Source organism: Mobula hypostoma, chromosome 1, assembly GCF_963921235.1.
Source record: "Mobula hypostoma chromosome 1, sMobHyp1.1, whole genome shotgun sequence".
Classification (NCBI taxonomy): domain Eukaryota; kingdom Metazoa; phylum Chordata; class Chondrichthyes; order Myliobatiformes; family Myliobatidae; genus Mobula; species Mobula hypostoma.
In genome coordinates this window covers 32,709,264-32,730,152 of record NC_086097.1, presented here as the reverse complement: position 1 = coordinate 32,730,152, position 20,889 = coordinate 32,709,264, and the positions used below count along the sequence as shown (strand labels likewise).

Genomic DNA, 20,889 nt, shown 5'->3' with positions numbered 1-20,889 from the left:
AACACAGATAGCTGTCTGTCCGCCGGTTCCGCTTCTCGCTTCCACTCCTGGTATAAACGGTCCGCTGACCGAGGCCTGTCGCCTGCACTTTCTGTCGCCGTTCCGCGAGGGATGACAGTAACTGAGGGGTGCTGGACAGCGGCAGACCAATAGCTGGGAATGTAAAATCGGGGTAATTACTGTGAAGGGGTGAATATTTCAGGGTAGCGTAAGTATTAAGAGAAGAGGGGGACTGAATAGAAGGGTGAGAAAAGTAATGAGGTCAGTGTGGAGGGGTCGTGGATAAGGCGGATGAATTTTGAGGGAAAAAACATCGATAAAGGTAAATCCTTTACGTGAAGACAAAAGGGTGATGATTCGGGAATAACAACTTGACATAAAGGGGAATACTACTTATACTAAAATACTAAGGGAACAGGCTGTTGACATGTTCAAGAAAAATTACAAAGTAGGTGAATGTTAACACAACTAAAAAGGGTAAACATTGTAGATAGGGGTGAGCGGGTGTATGACAGGGATGAGCCATTGTGGATTGGAGAATAAGTGTTAAAGGGAACCAGGATAAAACAGGGAAAATTATATTCCTGGGGAAAACGCAAGTGGCGAAACCAAGGGGATTTGATTGCATGTGAAAAAAATGGATATATTTTAAAAATACGATTTGGGCAAAGTGGAGGACGAAAGGGAGAGGATGCAAAATTTTTGTTAGGTTTTTTTTATTACTGGGTCTGAGTTAATTCAACCAGGGTTCCTAGCATTGTTTATGGGTTGAAGTCAAGATGCCTTGGCCATTCTCTGAGTCGATTAAGAAGCGGGCTTGCAGGTACCTGCTGCACCGATACCTGGACCACTTCCTGGAGGAGAAGTTGAGCCTGGAGCAGCTGAGTGTGGATCTTTACCAAGGAACAGGCTCTCTCTCACAGGTTCCATTGGACAAATCGGTAAGGGTTTGAGGCACTCTCTACACAAGTAATTGCAATAAAGAGGCAGCAAATGTTGCCCAGTACAAATACAAATTAATTTGGGAGGGGGGGTGCGGTGAGGAAGCTGTAGCAGGCTGTAGACTGTTGGCAGGACCAGCTTGTAGAGATGAGTAAGCAACTTGTAACAAGATGCTGCGTATATTAATGAAATGCAGCATTGATCAGGTAAGAAATTGTAATTCTGAAGCAGCACCTTTGCAGGCTTCGGAATCAGCTTTATTGTCACTGACATGTTGTGAAATTTATTTGTGACTGCAGTACAGTGCAGGCATAGCACATTGCTATAAGTTACAATAATAAAAAAAGTTAAAAATTCATACAAAAGAGAGCCGTTCAGAAATCTGATGGTGGAGGGGAAGAAGCTGCTCCTAAAACGTTGAGTTTGGGTCTTCAGGTTCCTGGTACTTCTTCCCAGGTGGTAGTAATGAGAAGAAGGCACGTCCTGCAACGGTGAGAGTCTTAATGATGGATGCTGCTTTCTTCAGTCATTGCCTTTTGAAGATGTCCTTGATGGTAAGGAGGCTCGTGTTCATAATGGACCCAGCAGAGCTTGTAACCCTTTGCAGCTTTTTCCGATCCTGTGCATTGGCATCTCCGTGATGCAGCCAGTTAGAATGCTCTCCATGGTACATATGTAGTATAGTGACCTGCTTTCTCATCAAAGAGATAATTTTGTAAAAGTTATAGTTGTAAGATTTGTGGCCTCCCAGAGGAGGTGGTGAAGGCAACAACAGTGACAGGATTATTAGGCATCTGGACAGGTATTTGAATGAGCAGGACATTGAGGAATATGGAATTAATGCAGGCAAGTTGGACTTGTATAAATAGGCATGATCAAATTCAAGTTCAAACTTATTACTCATCCATGTCCATAGACAGAACATTCCTCCGAGCCAAGGTGCACAACACAGTACATGCAACTCACACACAACAGAAAAAGTAATATTACCAAAATGATTAAGTTAAAAAGTAAGCAGTATAACACTACTGGCGCTTCATACGTGATGAAACCTGTGTGGTGGCAGGGTGTTCAGCAGTCTCATGGCTTGGGGAGAAAAGCTGTTTCCCATCCTAACACTTCTTCTTGTAATGCTACAGTACCTCCTGCCTGATGTTAGGGGTTCAGAGATCGTTGGATGGCTGGGAGGAATCATTGACAAAATACTAAGGGCCCTGCGTATGCAGCAGTCCTGGTAAATGTCACTGAGGGGCAGAAGAGAGACCCCACTGATCCTCATAGCAGTCCTCGGAATTCTTTGCAGGGACCTGTGGCCAGAGGCCTTGCGATTCCTGTGCAAGACGGCAATGCAGCACTCAATGGTCAGCATAGACACAGTGGGCTGAAAGGCCTGTTTCTGTGCTGTACGACTCCATGATTTTATTACAGCCAGTTGGTGCACAGCAAAGTTTCACAAAAGGCAATGAAATTAATCTAATAACTGTTGGCTAGACCAACCGGAGAGCACTCTAAAAGTGTGTAGTAAGTTTTCTTCCATTAATCAGAACTGATTTATTATTATTGCATGTACTGGGGTACAGTGAAAACTTTGTCTTGCATACTGTTCATACGGATCAAATAAGGTGCACGGTCATTACGAGGTAGATTGTGAGGTTAAAAGTCTATCTTGCTGTGCTAAGGAACTGTTCGGTCATCTTTTAACAGTCTACTAGAAGCTGTCCTTGAGCCTGGTGGTATGTGCTTTCAGGCTTTTATATCTTCTGCTTGATGGGAAGGTGGAGAAGAGAGAATGTCAATGTTCTGAGAGTGCAGAACCTTCTTTTAACACAGCTCTGACAATGTACTAATCCCTCAGTACAGTCCTACAATTGTGTACATTCCTTCGTGCTGCCCTGCTTATGGGGTAGAGTACCTATAGTGCTGACCCCTGACTGCTGGGGTCTCTTGCTGTTACTGTAGCTCTGTCAAGACCACACCTCCCCATGTTATAAATGAAGTATCAGTCTAAATTTTGTTTTATGTCCACTAATACACATTTTAATCTAAGAATTTGAATTGTCGACAACACTTATTTACTGTTAAGGTGTGAAAATTCTGTTGAAGAAGGTGTGTTGAACAGTGAATAGGATAACATTTGATGTTCTTAACAGTTACACACACAAGACGTTGGAGGAATTCAGCAGCTCAGGCAGTGTCTGTGGAGAGAAATAAGCAGTCAGGGGTTGCTTATGTTTCTGGCAGAGATCGTTTAACAGGACCGATCAATGCTGCTTAACCTGCTGAGTTTCTCCAGCATTTTGTTTGTATTATTGTGTCTTGCAAAATCAGTCCTTTTCTCATCAGCATTTATCATTAGGTCAGTTGTGAAATAAGCCCTGATCCTTATCCTGGTTTCTGTTTTCATTGTCATTTGCTCCTAGATCACCTGGGAGTTTTTGCTAATCAAACCTACAGACTCACCTACTTACCACTGTGTCTAAGTGATTTATTAACTCTTGGCTACCCCACTGAGGCCTTTTTAATTAATTTGCTGCATCCTTCAGATATATTCTTCCAAAATTACTTTGGCCGGAAAGTATTTCTCCTCCTAATTTCATAAATAGCATTTGGATACTTTATAAGCGTGAAATTTTGCAGATGCTGGAAATCCAGAGCAACACAGACAAAATGGTGGAAGAACTCAGCAGGTCAAGCAGCATTTATGGAGAGTAATAAATAGTCAATGTTCCTATTGGAAATATATCACTTTTATTCTGGAAAAATATTCCAAGGTTCATTGGAACACTATGTGACAGAATGTAATAGGGTAGCACAGTGACAAAGCTAACTTGCTGTTTCAGTCAGCTGTGGTGACCAGGGATCAATCCCAACCTCTGGTGCTGTCTTTGTAGAGTTAACATATGCTCCCTGTGATCATGTGGGTATCCCCAGGTACTCCAGTTTCCTTCCATTTCTCAGAGATACATGGGTTGTTAGGTTAATTGGGTGCTATCTACTGTCCCTGTCATGTAGGTGAGTGGTAGGCACAAGGGAATACAGATGTGGAAATATGGAGCAAAACAGAAACTGCCGCAATAATTCAGCAGGTTGGGTAGAATCTATGGGAGTAGTAAAATGGAGACACAAAGTGATAAGTTTGAGGGGTAGATTCTGGTCACAGTTGATGGGGAATGTGAGAATAATAAAAATGGGTTAGTGTAAAGGAGTGTTTGATGGCCAAGTCTGATGGACTGAAGTGCTTGTTTCTATGTTGTTTAACTCCAACCGTGAGAATTAATTTTGAACCGGTAACAGCATTACAATAGGTGACTCAAATCTTAGTCAAAAAGGCAAGATTTAAAGCATCTTAAATTGGAGGAAGGAGAAACAGTTGTAGGGTGATTAAATTTGAGTGTGAATCAAGGGGCCAGAATTGGAAGAACTTGGAACTATCATATTTACCCAGCCAGAAGAGATGAAGAATGCCAAGGAAGAATATTTTAATAAGGTGTTGGTGAACTAGGATGCAGGTTGACTTGGAATGAGGATGCTGTAGGGTTTTGGCAGTCCTTAAGATTAGAGAAATAAGAATTAGGGGGACTAGCCAGACATGAAGTGTAATTATCAAATCCAGGGGAGAGAAGGCTCTGAAGGAAGGTTTCAACAGTTGAAGCAGAGACAGAATCGAGCAGTGTTTCCATTGTGAAAATGGGTGCTCTTCATGATGGAATAAATACCTGTATGTTAGAGGAATGGTGGAAGGGAATGGGGACCAGCGTGTGTGATGGAGACTGAAGACTGTCCCGGTAGTATTCCTGACTTAAAAACCCACAGCTTTTTCCATCAGGAAGAACAAGGGCAGCAGATGCATGAGATCCACCACATGCAGTTCTGTTTTAAGTTGCACACCATCCTGACTTGGAAAACTATCACAGTTCCTCCAGTTTCACTGAGTGTGCATCCTGCAGCATTTCGGTCAGGACGGGCATAGGTCTTGTCAGTGACATCTGCACTCTGAAAAATCAGTTTTAAAAACATGTTGGAGACAAGTCCGATACTTGTGTGTGTATGTATTCATTGCATTGAAATTATTTGGCTAAAACTATGGCTCTATCAAGGAGAGGACAGCTGGCCAGTGTGCTTACAGCCTGAAGTGTAGGTTAGTCTTAAAGCCGGGGTTTCTTTTCTCTCAGTCAAAAAATTATCTTGGAAGTATGTTTGTCCAGTTTCAGTTTTTTTGATGAGAACTAAAACCAAAATGAGAGGACATGCATTTAAAGTGAGAGGGAGTAAGTTCAAGGGAGATGTACAGTGCAAGTTTCCTACACAGAGAGTAATGAGTGCTTGGAATGTGTTGCCAGAGGTACAGGACCCTGAAAGAGTATTCAGCCCCCAACCCATTGTTCACATAAATGAGTATTACAACCAGGGATTAATGAATTTAACTGAGAATTTTTATTTGTGTATCCCATTCTCCTTTTTTCACAGTGGAGCCCCCAAAAAAGGGGAAATTGTAAAGCATAAAAACTACAAATTCAAAAGCTGAACTATCAGCATTTCAAAAGTATTCATCCCCTTTGTTCAATACTTAGCTGAACCACCTCTCACAGCTATTACAACCAGTACTCTTTTTGGATAAGTCTGTATTAGCTTTGCACAATGTGATGGGGCAAGATTCGCCCTTTCCTCCTTGCAAAATTGCTCAAGCTGTACCAGGTTTGTTCGAGAGCAGCAGCGGACATTATATTGAGGTCTTGCCAGAGATGTTCGATCAGGTTAAGGTCAGGACTCTGTCTGGGCTACTCAAAGACAACAATTTTCTTCATTTGAAGCCATTCCATGGTTGCTCTGGCAGTGTGCTTTGAGTCATTGTCCTGCTGAAAGATGAATTTCCTCCCCAGTTTAAGATTTCTGGCAGAGGCTAGCAGGTTTTTATCAAGGATCTCTCTGTATTTAGCAGCATTTATCTTCCCATCAGTCCTGACCAGATTTCTAGTCCCTGCTGCTGAAAAGCATTCCCATAGCATAATGCTACCTCCACTATACTTTACAGTAGGGATGGTGTTACCTAGCTGACTCACCAAAGATGGCACCATGTACAGCAACCGTGTTGCGAGCTCTGTACCAACTTTACAGTGTATTGCTAATTTCTGCAATTTCCTTTGCATTTCTTGTCAAGAAGCTGATAGTCACATCAGGTATGATCGACTGACTCTTCTGAACATTGGGAAGAGGACATTTACCCACAGCGTGCCGCCTTTTCTACACTGGAAACCCCAGCTTACCTGATCCATGGGAGGCTCATCTATCTCAGAAGTGGCACCGGAGGCGAGGGAGAAGGACCGGCATGTAAACCTTTCTGGCTGCCTAGAGAGTTTGCGGCTGTTATTATCACAGGCTGATACTGACCTGCCTCTCAGGGAACTGTAAGAGACCATCAGCACCCTGGAGACTGTACACCCGGAGGCTGCTATCATTGTCGCCGGCGGGTACTCAGAGGGTGCGTGGCACAACTAGCCGGTGTGTTTGCAGACATTTTTAATCTCCCCTTCTCCCAGTGCAGAGTGTCTTCCTGCTTCGAAACATCCACCATTGTCCCTGTACCCAAAAAAAACAACCAAGGTAACATGTTTGAACAACTGGCGTCCTCTCGCACTCTCGCCTTAGTAATAAGCAAGTGCTTTGAGAGGCTGGTCAAGGACTACATCTGTAGCATGTTACCGCTCACACTGGACTCCCGACAATTCACCGACCGACACAACCGATCGACGGATGACGCAACAGCCACAGCTCTACACACCTGGAGAGCAGGGATGCTTATGTGAGAATGCTGTTCTTGGACTGCAGTTCAGCCCAGACAGAGTTCTGACCAAAACCCGACTGGAGATCTCGGGCAGTACCTCAAGATTGCTATCCACTGCTGCTCTCCAACCAACCTGGCACAGCAGGAGCAATTTTGCAAGGACAAACCTTGTTCCAACATGTTGTGCAAAGCCAATAAAGATTTATCTAAAAAGATTTCTGGCTGTAATAGCTGTAAGAGGTGGTTCAGCTAAGCACCGAGCAAAGGGGGATGAAAACTTTCGAAGTGCAGACCTTTCAGTTTTTGCATTTTAAAATTTTCATGCTTTACAATTTTCCCTATTTTTTGGGCTCTACTGTTGACGGGGGGGGGGAAGGAACATTGACTCACAAATAAAAATTCTCAGTTAAATTGATCAAAATCACTCATTTATGTGAACAAAGGTTGGGGGCTGAATACTTTATCCAGGTCCTGCATGATGGAGGCACTTAGGTAGGCACATCAGTGTGCAGAGAATGAAGTTAGGTAATTAATTACTAGTTTAATCAGTTTTGCACAACATTGTAAGCCAAAGGGCTTGTTCCCTTGCTGTACTGTTGTGTGTTAATTAGAAACATAGAAAACCTACAGCACAATACATGCCCTTCAGCCCACAGAGCTGTACCGAACATGTCCTTACTTTAGAACTACCTAGGCTTACCCATAGCCCTTTATTTTTCTAAGCTCTGTGTACCTATCCAGGAGCCTCTTAAAAGACCCTATCGTTTCCGCCTCCACCACCGCTGCCGGCAGCCCATTCCACGCACTTACCATTCTCTGCATAAAAAAACTTACTCCTGACATCTCCTCTGTACCTGCTTCCAAGCACCTTAAAACTATGGCATCTCGTGCTAGCCATTTCAGCCCTGGGAAAAAGCCGCTGACCATCCACACGATCAATGCCTCTCATTATCTTGTACACCTCTATCAGGTCATCTCTCATCCTCCATCGTTCCAAGGAGAAAAGGCTGAGTTCACTCAACCTATTCTCATAAGGCATGCTCCCCAATCCAGGCAACATCCTTGTAAATCTCCTCTGCACCCTTTCTATGGTTTCCACGTCCTTCCTGTAGTGAGGTGACCAGAACTGAGCACGGTACTCCAAGTGGGGTCTGACCAGGGTCCTATACAGTTGCAACATTACCTCTCGGCTCTTGAACTCAATCCCACGGTTGCTGAAGGCCAATGCACCGTATGCCTTCTTAACCACAGAGTCAACCTGCATAGCAGCTTTGATTGTCCTATAGACTCGGACCCCAAGATCCCTCTGCCAAGAGTCTTACCATTAATACTATATTCTGCCATCATATTTGACCTACCAAACTGAACCACCTCAAACTTATCTGGGTTGAACTTCATCTGCCACTTCTCAGCCCAGTTTTGCATCCTATCAATGTCCTGCCGTAACCTCTGACAGCCCTCCCCACTATCTACAACACCCTCAACCTTTGTGTCATTAGCAAATTTACTAACCCATCCCTCCACTTCCTCACTCCAGGTCATTTATAAAAATCACAAAGAGTTGGGGTCCCGGAACAGATCCCTGAGATACACCACTGGTCACCGACCTCCATACAGAATATGACCCATCTACAACCACTCTTTGCTTTCTGTGAGCAAGCCAGTTCTGGATCCACAAAGCAATGTCCCCTTGGATCCCATGCCTCCTTACTTTCTCAATAAGCCTTGCATGGGATACCTTATCAAATGCCTTGCTGAAATCCATATACTCTACATCTACGGCTGTACCTTTATCAATATGCTTCGTCACATCCTCAAAAAATTCAATCAGACTCATAAGGCATGATCTGCCTTTGACAAAGCCAGGCTGACTATTCCTAATCATATTATGCCTCTCTAAGTGTTCATAAATCGTGCCTGTCAGGATCTTCTCCATCAACATAGCAACCACTGGAGTAAGACTCACTGGCCTATAATTTTCTGGGCTATCTCTACTCCCCTTCTTGAATAAGGGAACAACATCCGCAACCCTCCAATCCTCTGGAACCTCTCCTGTCCTCGGTGATGATGCAAAGATCATCACCAGAGGCTCAGCAATCTCCTCCCTCGCTTCGGACAGTAGCCTGGGGTACATTCTGTCCAGTCCCGGTGACTTATCCAACTTGATGCTTTCCAAAAGCTCTAGCACATCCTCTTTCTTAATGTCTATATGCTCAAGCTTTTCAGTCCGCTGCAAGTCATCCCTACAATTGCTAAGATCCTTTTCCATAGTGTATACTGAAGCAAAGTATTCATCAAGTACCTCTGCTATTTCCTCCAGTTCCATACACAGTTTTCCGCTGTCACACTTGATTGGTCATATTCTCTCGCGTCTTATCTTCTTGCTCTTCATATACTTGTAGAATGCCTTGGGGTTTTCCTTAATCCTTTCCGCCAAGACCTTCTCATGGCCCCTTCTGGCTCTCCTAATTTCATTCTTAAGCTTCTTCCTGCTAGACTTATAACCTTCTAGATCTCTATCATTACCTAGTTTTTTTTTTGAACCTTTCGTAAGCACTTTTGTCTTGACTAGATTTACAATAGCCTTTGTACACCACAGTTCCTGTATCCTACCATCCTTTCCCTGTTTCATTGGAACGTACCTATGCAGAACCCCACACAAATATCCCCAGAACATTTGCCACATTTCTTCCGTAAGTTTCCCTGAGAACAGCTGTTTCCAATTTATGCTTCCAAGTTCCTGCCTGAAAGCTTCATATTTCCCCTTACTCCAATTAAACATTTCCCTAACTTGTCTGTTCCTCTCCCTCTCCAATGCTATGGTAAAGGAGGTAGAATTGTGATCACTATCTCCAAAATGCTCTCCCACTAAGAGTCCTGACACCTGACCAGGTTCATTTCCCAATACCACATCAAGTACAGCCTCTCATCTTGTAGGCTTGTCTACATATTGTGTCAAGAAGCCTTCCTCAACACACCTAACAAACTCCACCCTGTCTAAACCCCTCACTCTAGGGAGATGCCAATCAATATTTGGGAAATTAAAATCTCCCATCCTAACAACCCTGTTATTATTACACCTTTGCAGAATCTGTCTCCCTATCTGCTCCTCGATGTCCCTGTTACTATTCAGTGGTCTATAAAAAACACCTAGTAGAGTTATTGACCCCGTCCTATTCCTAACTTTCACCCACAGAGACTCCATAGACAACCCCTCCATGAATTCTTCCTTTTCTGCAGCCGTGACAATATCCTTGATCAACAGTGCCACGCCCTCACCTCTTTTGCCTCCCTCCCTGTCCTTTCTGAGACATCTAAAAACCGGCACATGAAGTAGCCATTCCTGCCCCTGCACCATCCAAGTCTAATGGCCACAACATCATAGCTCCAAGTACTGATCCACACTCTAAGCTCATCCACTTACTTCATAATTGACACTGGTATTAAAGTCTTGATTCTTAATGTAAATACAAGAGATTCTGCAGATGTTGGAAATCCAGAGTAATACACACAAAATGCTAGAGGAACTCCCCAGATCTGACAGCATCTGTGGAAAGGAATAAAGAGTTGACGTTTCGTGTCGAGAGCAAAATAGTGAAGTAAATCCTCAGGGTCTCGGCCCAAAACATTGACTGTTTAATCCTAACCAAAGCTGCTGCCTGACCTGCTGAGTTCCCCCAGCATTTTGTGTGTATTACTATGGATTCAATATAATACTTTCTACAGCTAATTGCTAAATATTAGCAACACACATCAAAGTTGCTGGTGAACGCAGCAGGCCAAGCAGCATCTATAGGAAGAGGCGCAGTCGACGTTTCAGGCCGAGACCCTTCGTCAGGACTAACTGAAGGAAGAGTGAGTAAGGGATTTGAAAGCTGGAGGGGGAGGGGGAGATGCAAAATGATAGGAGAAGACAGGAGGGGGAGGGATAGAGCCGAGAGCTGGACAGGTGATAGGCAAAAGGGGATACGAGAGGATCATGGGACAGGAGGTCCGGGAAGAAAGACGGGGGGGGGTGACCCAGAGGATGGGCAAGAGGTATATTCAGAGGGACAGAGGGAGAAAAAGGAGACTGAGAGAAAGAATGTGTGCATAAAAATGAGTAACAGATGGGGTACGAGGGGGAGGTGGGGCCTTAGCGGAATTTGGAGAAGTCGATGTTCATGCCATCAGGTTGGAGGCTACCCAGACGGAATATAAGGTGTTGTTCCTCCAACCTGAGTGTGGCTTCATCTTTACAGTAGAGGAGGCCGTGGATAGACATGTCAGAATGGGAATGGGATGTGGAATTAAAATGTGTGGCCACTGGGAGATCCTGCTTTCTCTGGCGGACAGAGCGTAGATGTTCAGCAAAGCGGTCTCCCAGTCTGCGTCGGGTCTCACCAATATATAAAAGGCCACATCGGGAGCACCGGATGCAGTATATCACCCCAGTCGACTCACAGGTGAAGTGATGCCTCACCTGGAAGGACTGTTTGGGGCCCTGAATGGTGGTAAGGGAGGAAGTGTAAGGGCATGTGTAGCACTTGTTCCGCTTACACGGATAAGTGCCAGGAGGGAGATCAGTGGGGAGGGATGGGGGGGACGAATGGACAAGGGAGTTGTGTAGGGAGCGATCCCTGCGGAATGCAGAGAGGGGGGGGAGGGAAATATTATGTGTGTTATAAGCTCATAAATCTCTACTTATAAGTCCTATATTTAATGCTGGTAAATACATTCTGATTAATGTTTCTTATTATAATTGGATTAATTAATTTGCCATCTAAATGCTTAGCATATTAAAATTGATTAACGCAGCCTAAGTTGCTGGCAGATGAAATCTTATCTTAAAATGCTAACACCACCAGGAAAGGAGCAGAAGCACAGGTTGGGGGGGAGATGGGAGAGAAGGCAAATGGAAATCGTATAGATAGGAATCATGTTCAGCATGGATGAATTGGACCAAGCCTTCAATCTGTTTATCTATTCCCAGCTGCCACACGTAGCTCCAGACAAGACTGTTCATCTTGACTGCATGTCCTTCATGCAGATTTTCTAACACTCTGGTGCACAGCCTAGAGGGAACCACAATATGAGATTCACACATCAGCATTCTTTGACAGTTGGTCTCGTCTCGCTGAGAACTCTGGGAAAAGTACGGTTACCATGAGCTGGCCATCCTTGCGTGGTGATTTCATAGACTTTTGACAATGTTGGATCATTCTTTGTTTCCCGTTGTATTTTGGAATTTGTTTCTGGCAACTGGTCCACCGATGCTGTGTGGTACACGTCTGCTGGGTCACAGTATGAAAACTTTTCTTCTTCAGTTGCCAATAGTGAAAGATGTGGTAAGCCATCTGCATTGCTGTGTTGTTTGATACCCTTAAACTCCTTGTCATAAGACTGGGCTCCTAGGAACAATGCCCAACATTATAACCGGGTAACAGTCATCACTGGAATTCCCTTCCTGGGATTGAAAATGGAGACAAGGGGCTGGTGATCCATCACTAGCATAAACTTTTGTCCGTAGAGGTAGTGTGGAGCTACTTTATTCCCCACACTAGACAAAGGGCCCCTCAGTCGATGTGTGCATAGTTGTCTTTTGCGCTCTTCAGTGATCTTGAAGCAAACGCAATCAGGCGTTCAGATCCATTTTTCATAACGTGTGATAAAACAGCTCCAATGCCATAACGGGTCACATTGCACACCAGTCTGATGGATAGGGATGGGTCATAATGGGTGAGCAGTTCATCGGATGTTATTAGTTTTTTTGTTTCCTTGACTGCTTTTTCACATCTTTCTGACCATTCCCACTTTGCTCCTGTCTGTAACTGTGCGTTCAATGGATGCAGCACCGTAGCAATGTTTGGGAGAAACTGGTGGTAGTAGCTTACAAGGCCCAAGTATGACCTGAGTTGTGATGTTTTCCAGTTTAGTCATAGTCATAGTCATACTTTATCGATCCTGAGGGAAATTAGTTTTTGTTACAGTTGCACCATAAATAATTAAATAGTAATAAAACCATAAATAATTAAATAGTAATATGTAAATTATGCCAGGAAATAAGTCCAGGACCAGCCTATTGGCTCAGGGTGTCTGACCCTCCAAGGGAGGAGTTGTAAAGTTTGATGGCCACAGGCAGGAATGACTTCCTATGACGCTCTGTGTTGCATCTCGGTGGAATGAGTCTCTGGCTGAATGCACTCCTGTGCCCAACCAGTCCATTATGTAGTGGATGGGAGACATTGTCCAAGATGGCATGCAACTTGGACAGCATCCTCTTTTCAGACACCACCGTCAGAGAGTCCAGTTCCATCCCCACATCACTGGCCTTCTGAATGAGTTTGTTGATTCTCTTGGTGTCTGCTACCCTCAGCCTGCTGCCCCAGCACACAACAGCAAGCATGATCGCACTGGCCACCACAGACTCGTAGAACATCCTCAGCATCGTCGGACAGATGTTAAAGGACCTCAGTCTCCTCAGGATATAGAGACGGCACTGACCCTTCTTGTAGACAGCCTCAGTGTTCTTTGACTAGTTCAGTTTATTGTCAGTTCGTATCCCCAGGTATTTGTAATCCTCCACCACGTCCACACTGACCCCCTGGATGGAAACAGGGGTCACCAGTACCTTAGCTCTCCTCAGGTCTACCACCAGCTCCTTAGTCTTTTTCACATTAAGCTGCAGATAATTCTGCTCACACCACGTGACAAAGTTGCCTACCATAGCCCTGTACTCAGCCTCATTTTCCTTGCTGATGCATCCAACTATGGCAGAGTCATCCGAAAACTTCTGAAGATGACAAGACTCTGTGCAGTAGTTGAAGTCCGAGGTGTAAATGGTGAAGAGAAGGGGAGACAAGACAGTCCCCTGTGGAGCCCCAGTGCTGCTGATCACTCTGTCGGACACACAGTGTTGCAAGCACACGTACTGTGGTCTGCCAGTCAGGTAATCAAGAATCCATGACACCAGGAAAGCATCCACCTGCATCGCTGTCAGCTTCTCCCCCAGCACAGCAGGGCGGATGGTGTTGAACACACTGGAGAAGTCAAAAAACATGACCCTCACAGTGCTCGCTGGCTTGTCCAGGTGGGCGTAGACACGGTTCAGCAGGTAGACGATGGCATCCGCAACTCTTAGTCGGGGCTGGTAGGCGAACTGGAGGGGATCTAAGTGTGGCCTAACCATAGGCCAGAGCAGCTCCAGAACAAGTCTCTCCAGGGTCTTCATGATGTGGGAGGTCAATGCCACCGGTCTGTAGTCATTGAGGCTGCTGGGGCGCGGCGTCATCGGCACAGGGATGAGGCAGGACATCTTCCACAGCACGGGAACCCTCTGGAGATTCAGGCTCAGGTTGAAGACATGGCGAAGTACTCCACATAGCTGAGGGGTACAGGCTTTGAGCACCCTGGTACTGACACCATCCGGGCCTGCAGCCTTGCTTGGGTTGAGACGTTTCAACTGTCTTCTCACCTGTTCAGCTGTGAAGCCCACCGTGGTGGTTTCATGTGGGGTTTCCTGTAGCACTGCTTCAGTCTTCACTTGTGACTTGTGTAAGCCATGCCTGTTAATGACATATCCACAATATGGGATTTCATTCTTGAAAAGGTCACATTTCTCTCTCTTTGGATCTTTGTATGCAGACCATACTCACTCAGCTTGGTAAGCACTTTATCAAGATTCTGGAGATGTTCTTCATCATTTTTCCCAGTCACGATGATGTCATCGAGTTAACATTGTGTACCTGGGTATTTTGGAGCACTTGGTCCATTGCTCTTCGCCAAATTGCTGGAGCTGATGTGACACCAAAGATGAGACAATTACACTGAAACAGTCTTTTGTGAGCGTTGATTGTGAGGAACTTCCTGCTTGACTCCTCAATCTCTATTCACAGATAGGCTTGTGACAAGTCAATTTTTGAAAACCTCTCCCTGCCAGAAAAGATGCAAAAATGTCTTCTATTCGTGGCAGGGGATACTGCACAGTATGCAACACTGGGTTGATACCTTGAAATCCCCCATATGCAATGGGAAAATGGGCATGGCACAATTACTCCACTTGACCGGAGAGAATTCGGACTCCTACAAGCTCTACTGTTCACCATCCATTCTGGGACGTAGTGTGTAAGGCACTGGATGCGCTTTTATGGAATCTCGGTGTTGCTGTTTCATCCAGTTGAATTCCGGCCTTCATGCCTTTGAGTTTACAAATCCCCTTCTCAAACACCTTCCCATTAGCATTAAAACAGCTGCGCCAGTCTCTGGTTAGTGCTACCGTTTGGGCTGCTGTTGCCTGTTGCTGTCACACACAGTTTTGAGTGCCAGTTTAGTTAGACTTTTCTCAACCATTCACGTCAGAAAATTGCTGGTCCTCTACTTTTCAATGCATAAAGCTCTAGCTGTGTTTGGCCTCCATATGCCACATTTACTTTCAGTTTGTTTTTGGGGGACACTTTTTCACCTGTGTAAGTCTTCAGCATCACTGAAGTCTTCTCTACTGGTATCTTAGAAAACAGTCTGTTGTAGTCAGCCTCTGGAATTATGGACAAAGCTGACCCTATATATAGCTCCATTTTCAGTTTTACACCGGACACATTTATTGTGATCCATATTATATTGTGATCTGCTTCAGTAATACTATGTAGTTCTAGGCATGACAGTTCACCTTTGTCAGACTCTATTTGTCTGATTCTGTTCTACATTTGGTAACTTTATGCATTTGCTTGGATTTGTGTTTGAGACTTCTCACTTGGTTGTGCTTTTTGTCTGCTTTGCACACACTCTATACGACCTTGTCTGCGACACTTTTTGCAGACTTTTTCTTTGAACCAACAGTCATGGCAGGATTTGCCACATCGACACATCTTAGGTTTTTTGCACCATTTAGAGACATTTCACACTCTAACCTCCTTTTCTGTAGTTCTGCATCCTTTGCTGCAGTCTCTAATGATATTGCAATGGTCAATGCCCTTTCTAAGGTTACATCTCTTACAAGTTTGTGCTCATCGCCAATTTGTTGCATCTTTGCACAACTACATATCAATTAAATAAAAGCATGCACATGGGAGATGGCTTTAACTGGTGTATTCACTTTGCAGAGAGGGAAAGATGAACAATGTGCACGCGCAGACAACAGAACAATACATAGTGGTGGGAGGGGTCATTGCTCTAAAGGAAACAGATCCATACATTACACTTATCTTCAGAACTGAGCACAACCTTCATAAAATGGACGTAAAAGGTATTTCACAATCTTTGGTGAAACAGACCTCTGCTTCAATCATTATGGTATTGGAGGGGAGTTGATTTGCATAATTTTTGTGAAATGGAAATAAAGATTTACCATACACCTAAAGGAAAATTATTTAACTGTGTTCTCAGAACTGGTGTTGAAACTATTTTTTTTATATTTCCAGTCCCTAAATGAAATCCTAGATTCACTTGATGCACCTTTGGAAATAACTGAAGGATTTATCCAAAACATTTCAGTTTCCATCCCTTGGTCTTCACTCTTACAAGAGAACTGTGCAGTGGAGGTGCAAGGACTGGAGATGGTCTTTCGACCGAGGCCTCGTGTGGGTGAGTGTTCACCTTTTTCACAACATGAATTGGTTATTTAGTTTGTTATTGTCACATGTACCAAGGTATGGTGAAAAACTTTGTTTTGTATGCCATTCATATAGATCATTTCATCACATCAGTGCATTGAGGAGAAACACAATAACAGAATGGCAGAATAAAATGTTACATAGAAACTGAAGTGCAAGCCATGATGGGGTTGATTATGAGATCAAGAGTCCATCTTATCCTACTATCCTATTCAATAATTATAACAGTGGGTTAGAGGCTATCCTTGACCAAGTCTGGTCACTCGTCTGAGTGCTACTAGTACCATGTAACCCAGCACTACCTGTCGCATGGTTGGGAGTTCGGTGACTAAACCGGCTCCCCCACCAGGGCTTGCCTGGTGAGGAGGGTGGCTAGACACCCTGCAGGACGAAAAACAAGACCTGTCAAAGGGTGGATGAACCCTCTCGTAGGGTCAACGGCCATCTGGCAAACACGTGCCGTGAAGCGCGGAAAGGGCATCCCTTGCATTGAAGCTTGGTCTGGCCGTTCATTGCAACAGAACCTCCCCCAGCCGTCTTGGACCCCACCATGCCACTGGATCCAGGAGGGGATGTTGACAGGGTGGGTCTGGACCTGTACAACCCCCTACTCACCTAAAATCCATTCACGCACACGCTGATCCTTTCTGAGGAGTGGGGTATAAACCCCACTAATTGACTGAAAGGAACCATCATCATCCTATGGGATGGATAGCCAGAGAGAGAGAGAGATCCTTGAACCTGGTGGTATATGCTTTCTTCTGCTCATTGTAGAGGGTGGCGGAGTTAGTAGGAAGAGAGGACGTCCAGGGTGAGGGGTGGGCGGAGTCCGATGGCTGCTTAGTTGAGGCAGCAAGAAGTGTACGTAGAGTCTCTGGAGATGTGCAAGCTGTATCCACCACTATCCTCAGGACCTTGCAGTCTTGGGCAGAGCAGTTACCATACCAAGGTATTTGCTCATCAGCATACAAATGGTTTAAGGCCATTCCGCCCCTCAAAGGTGTTTTGGCATTCAAGCTCTTGTAGCTGAACTAAAATCTGGAGTTTACAGTTTTCGATTGTCTGTTGTCTTGCAACTACAGCAACTGCCTTAACTTGTGTTTATATTCCGCTTAAATATTCCATGACATTTTATAGAAGTATTATCAAATAAAACTTAACAGGAAAATATCACATGAACAGGTATTAGGACAGCTAAAATAGTTTTTAGTGTCTTTAAAAAGAATAGATAGAGAAGAAGATGCTTGAGTAGGGAACTTGAGGTTTGGTTAAGAAATAAATTTTAGCCTGGTCATCAAATTATTGGCCAGTTAGCCTGACCTCTGGTTGGGAAGATGTTGGAGTCCATTATTTAGGATGAAGTTTCGGGGTACTTGGAGGTACTTGATAAAATAGGCCAAAGACAGCATGGTTTTCTGAAGGGGAAATCTTGTCTGACAAATGTGTTGGAATTCTTTGAGGAAATAACAGGGAAGATAGACAAAAGGAGAGTTAGTGGATGTTGTTTACTTGGATTTTCAGAAGGCCTTTGACAAGGTGTCGCACCTGAGGCTACTAAACAACACAAGAGCCCCTGGTATTACAGGAAAGATACTAGCATGGATAGAATATCATCTGACTAGCTGGAGGCAAAGAGTGTGAATAAAGGGGTCTTTTTCCAATTGGCTGCTGGTGACTGCAGGGGTCAGTGCTGGGAGGACTTCTTTTCAAGTTGTATGTCAATAATTTGGGTGATGGAATTGATGGCTTTGTGGCTAAATTTGGAGACGATACAAAGTTAAGTTGAGGTGTTGAGGAAGCAGGGAGTCCAGAAGAACTTAAACAGATGAGGAGAATGGTCAGAAATGTAGCAAATGAAATATAGTGTAGGGAAGTGTGTGATCGTGCACTTTGGTAGAAGGAATAAAAGCATAGGTTAATTTCTAAGTGGGAGAAACTTCCACTTAGAAATGGCAGTCCTCCTGCAAGGTTCCCTAAAGGTGAGCTTGCATGTTGAGTCGATAGTGAGGAAGGCAAATGCCATGCTAGCGTTCATTTTGTGTGGACTAGAATGTAAAAGCAAGGATAAAATACTGAGGCTTCATGAGGTATTGGTTAGACCACACTTAGAATAATGTGAGCAGTTTTGAGCAGTTAATGTTTGGAGAGACTCCAGAGGAGGTTCATGAGAATAATCCTGGAAATAAAAGGTTAACATATGAAAAGTGTTTGATGGATTTGGGCCTGTACTTGCTGGAGTTTGGAAGAATGGGGGGGGGGGTGGAAATCACATTGAAACGTCAAATATTGAAAGGTCTAGATAGAGTGGATCTTGAGAAGATGTTTCCTATAGTGGGGGAATCTAGGACCAGAGGGCACAACCTCAAAATAGAGCAGGAGTTCCTCGCCTTTTTTATACCATGGATTAATAGCATTAAGCAAGGGGTCCGTGGACCCTGAGTTGGGAACCCATGGAGTAGAGGGATGCCCTTTCAGAACAGAGATGAGGTTCATTGCCAGAAATGGCTGTGGAGGCCAAGTCACTGGATATATTTGAAGTCGAAGTTGATAAGTTTCTTGATTAGTAAGGATGTCAAAGGTTACAGAAAGAAGGCTGGAGAATGGTGTTGAGAGAGATAATATATCAGCCATAATGGAATGCTGAAGCAGATTCGATGGGCCAACTGGTTATATTCTCTTATGGTCATATGATGAGCTTGAAAGAGATTTTCAAGATGATATTTGAGAAGTTTTTGGAGCGATGGAGAGTGAGCGGTGACTGGATGAGATGTGCAAGATAAGAGGCATAGATCGAGTAGATAGCCAGAGACTTTTTCCCCAGGACAGAAATGGCTAATACAAGGGGGCCGAATTTTAAGGTTGTTGGAGGAACGAATAAGGGAGGGATGTCAAAAGTAAGTTTTTTTTTACACAGAGAGTGGTGGGTGTGTTGAATGCACTGCCAAGAGTGGTGGTAGAGACAGATAAATTAGGGACATTGAAGAAACTCATAGATGAGCACATGGGTTATAGAAAAATGGAGGGCTATATGGGAGGGAAAGGTGAGAGTGATCTTAGAGTAGGTTAAAAGGCTAGAGTAGGTCATTGGCCGAAGGACCTGTACTGTGCTGTAATGTTCTATTTTCTATGTAAGATGAGAAGCATTAATAGAATAGATGAAGAAGTCTACTCACTCTGTGACTGTCAGTATAAAAAGTTAGATAATCAGTTGTAAAAGATCCTGTAGGGAGTAGAAAGCTGTTGGGACATTGAAGTCTGAATGTCACTGTGACTCATTGTGCTGGTGTTGTACTGTTCTGATGATCTGACATGTGGCTGTTCTCTGGCAGTGTCGGGCTCGGAACCCATGTACTGGTCCAGCTTTATGACGGACAGTATGCAGCTGGCCAAGGAATGCCTAAGCCAGAGACTGACGGATGATCAGGCCGAAGGGCCACAGCCACTCGAGGGGCTCGAGAAGTTTGCAGAGACCATTGAAACAGGTCAGTAATGGGTTGACATGTTTAATTGGGAGTGTTATCCTAAAGGCAACTCTTATAGTGTCATAGAACTACACCACAGAAACGGGCCCTTCGAGCCCATGTCAAACAGTTACTCTGTCTTGTCCCATCAACCCGCACCTGGATCGTAGCCCTCTGTATCCCTCCCATCCATGTACTTATCCAAACCTCTCTTAAAGTTGCAATTGAACCTGCATCCACCACTTCCGCTGCTTGTTCCACATCCTTATCACTGAAGTTCCCCTTCAGGTTCCCCTTAAATATTTCACTTTTTGCCATTAACCTATGAACTCCAGTTCTAGTCTCACCCAACCTCAGTGGAAAAAGCCTGCTTGCATTTACCCTTCTATACCCTATCTATAACCTTCATAATTTTATATACCTCTATCAAATCTCCCCTCAATCTCCTACGCTTCGGTATTCACTAAGGAGAAGGATATTGAATTGTGTAAGGTAAAGGGAATAAGAAGGGTAGTTATGGAAAGTATGATGATTAAAGTAGTGGAAGTACTGGCACTCTTAAGGAATATAAAAGTGGATCAGTCTCCGGATCTGGACAGGATATTCCCTAGGACCTTGAGGGAAGTTAGTGTGGAAATAGCAAGGGCTCTGACAGAAATATTTCAAATGTCATCAGAAACGGAGATGGTGCCGGAGGATTGGCGTATTGCTCATGTTATTCCATTGTTTAAAAAGGGTTCCAAGAGTAAACCTAGCAATTATCAGCCTGTGAGTTTGACATCAGTGGTGGGTAAATTGATGGAAAGTATTCTTAGAGATGGTATATATAATTATCTGGATAGACAGGGTCTGATTAGGAACAGTCAACATGGATTTGTGTGTGGAAGGTCATGTTTGACAAATCTTATTGAATTTTTTGATGAGGCTACTAGGAAAGTTGATGAGGGTAAAGCGGTGGATGTTGTCTATATGGACTTCAGAAAGGCCTTTGACAAGATTCCATATGGAAGGTTAGTTAGGAAGGTGTAATCGTTAGGCATTAATATAGAAGTAGTAAAATGGATTCAGCAGTGGCTGGATGGGAGACGCCAGAGAGTAGTGGTGGATAACTGTGTGT

The 20,889-nt window shown here is 44.1% G+C and overlaps 1 protein-coding gene across 5 annotated transcripts in view; it reads left to right on the top strand.

Moving 5' to 3' along the window:
* The first annotated feature begins 82 nt into the window (after positions 1 to 82).
* Positions 83 to 20,889, top strand: part of LOC134345344 (autophagy-related protein 2 homolog B-like) — a 179,606-nt gene continuing 158,799 nt past the window's right edge. For all 5 annotated transcript variants that reach the window (XM_063045873.1, XM_063045890.1, XM_063045882.1 and 2 more), the window contains exons 1-3: positions 83 to 941; positions 16,120 to 16,282; positions 19,641 to 19,793. In XM_063045873.1, coding sequence (XP_062901943.1) covers positions 780 to 941; positions 16,120 to 16,282; positions 19,641 to 19,793 — 478 coding nt within the window. In that variant the 5' untranslated portion in view covers positions 83 to 779. The remainder of the gene's footprint in view (positions 942 to 16,119; positions 16,283 to 19,640; positions 19,794 to 20,889) is intronic.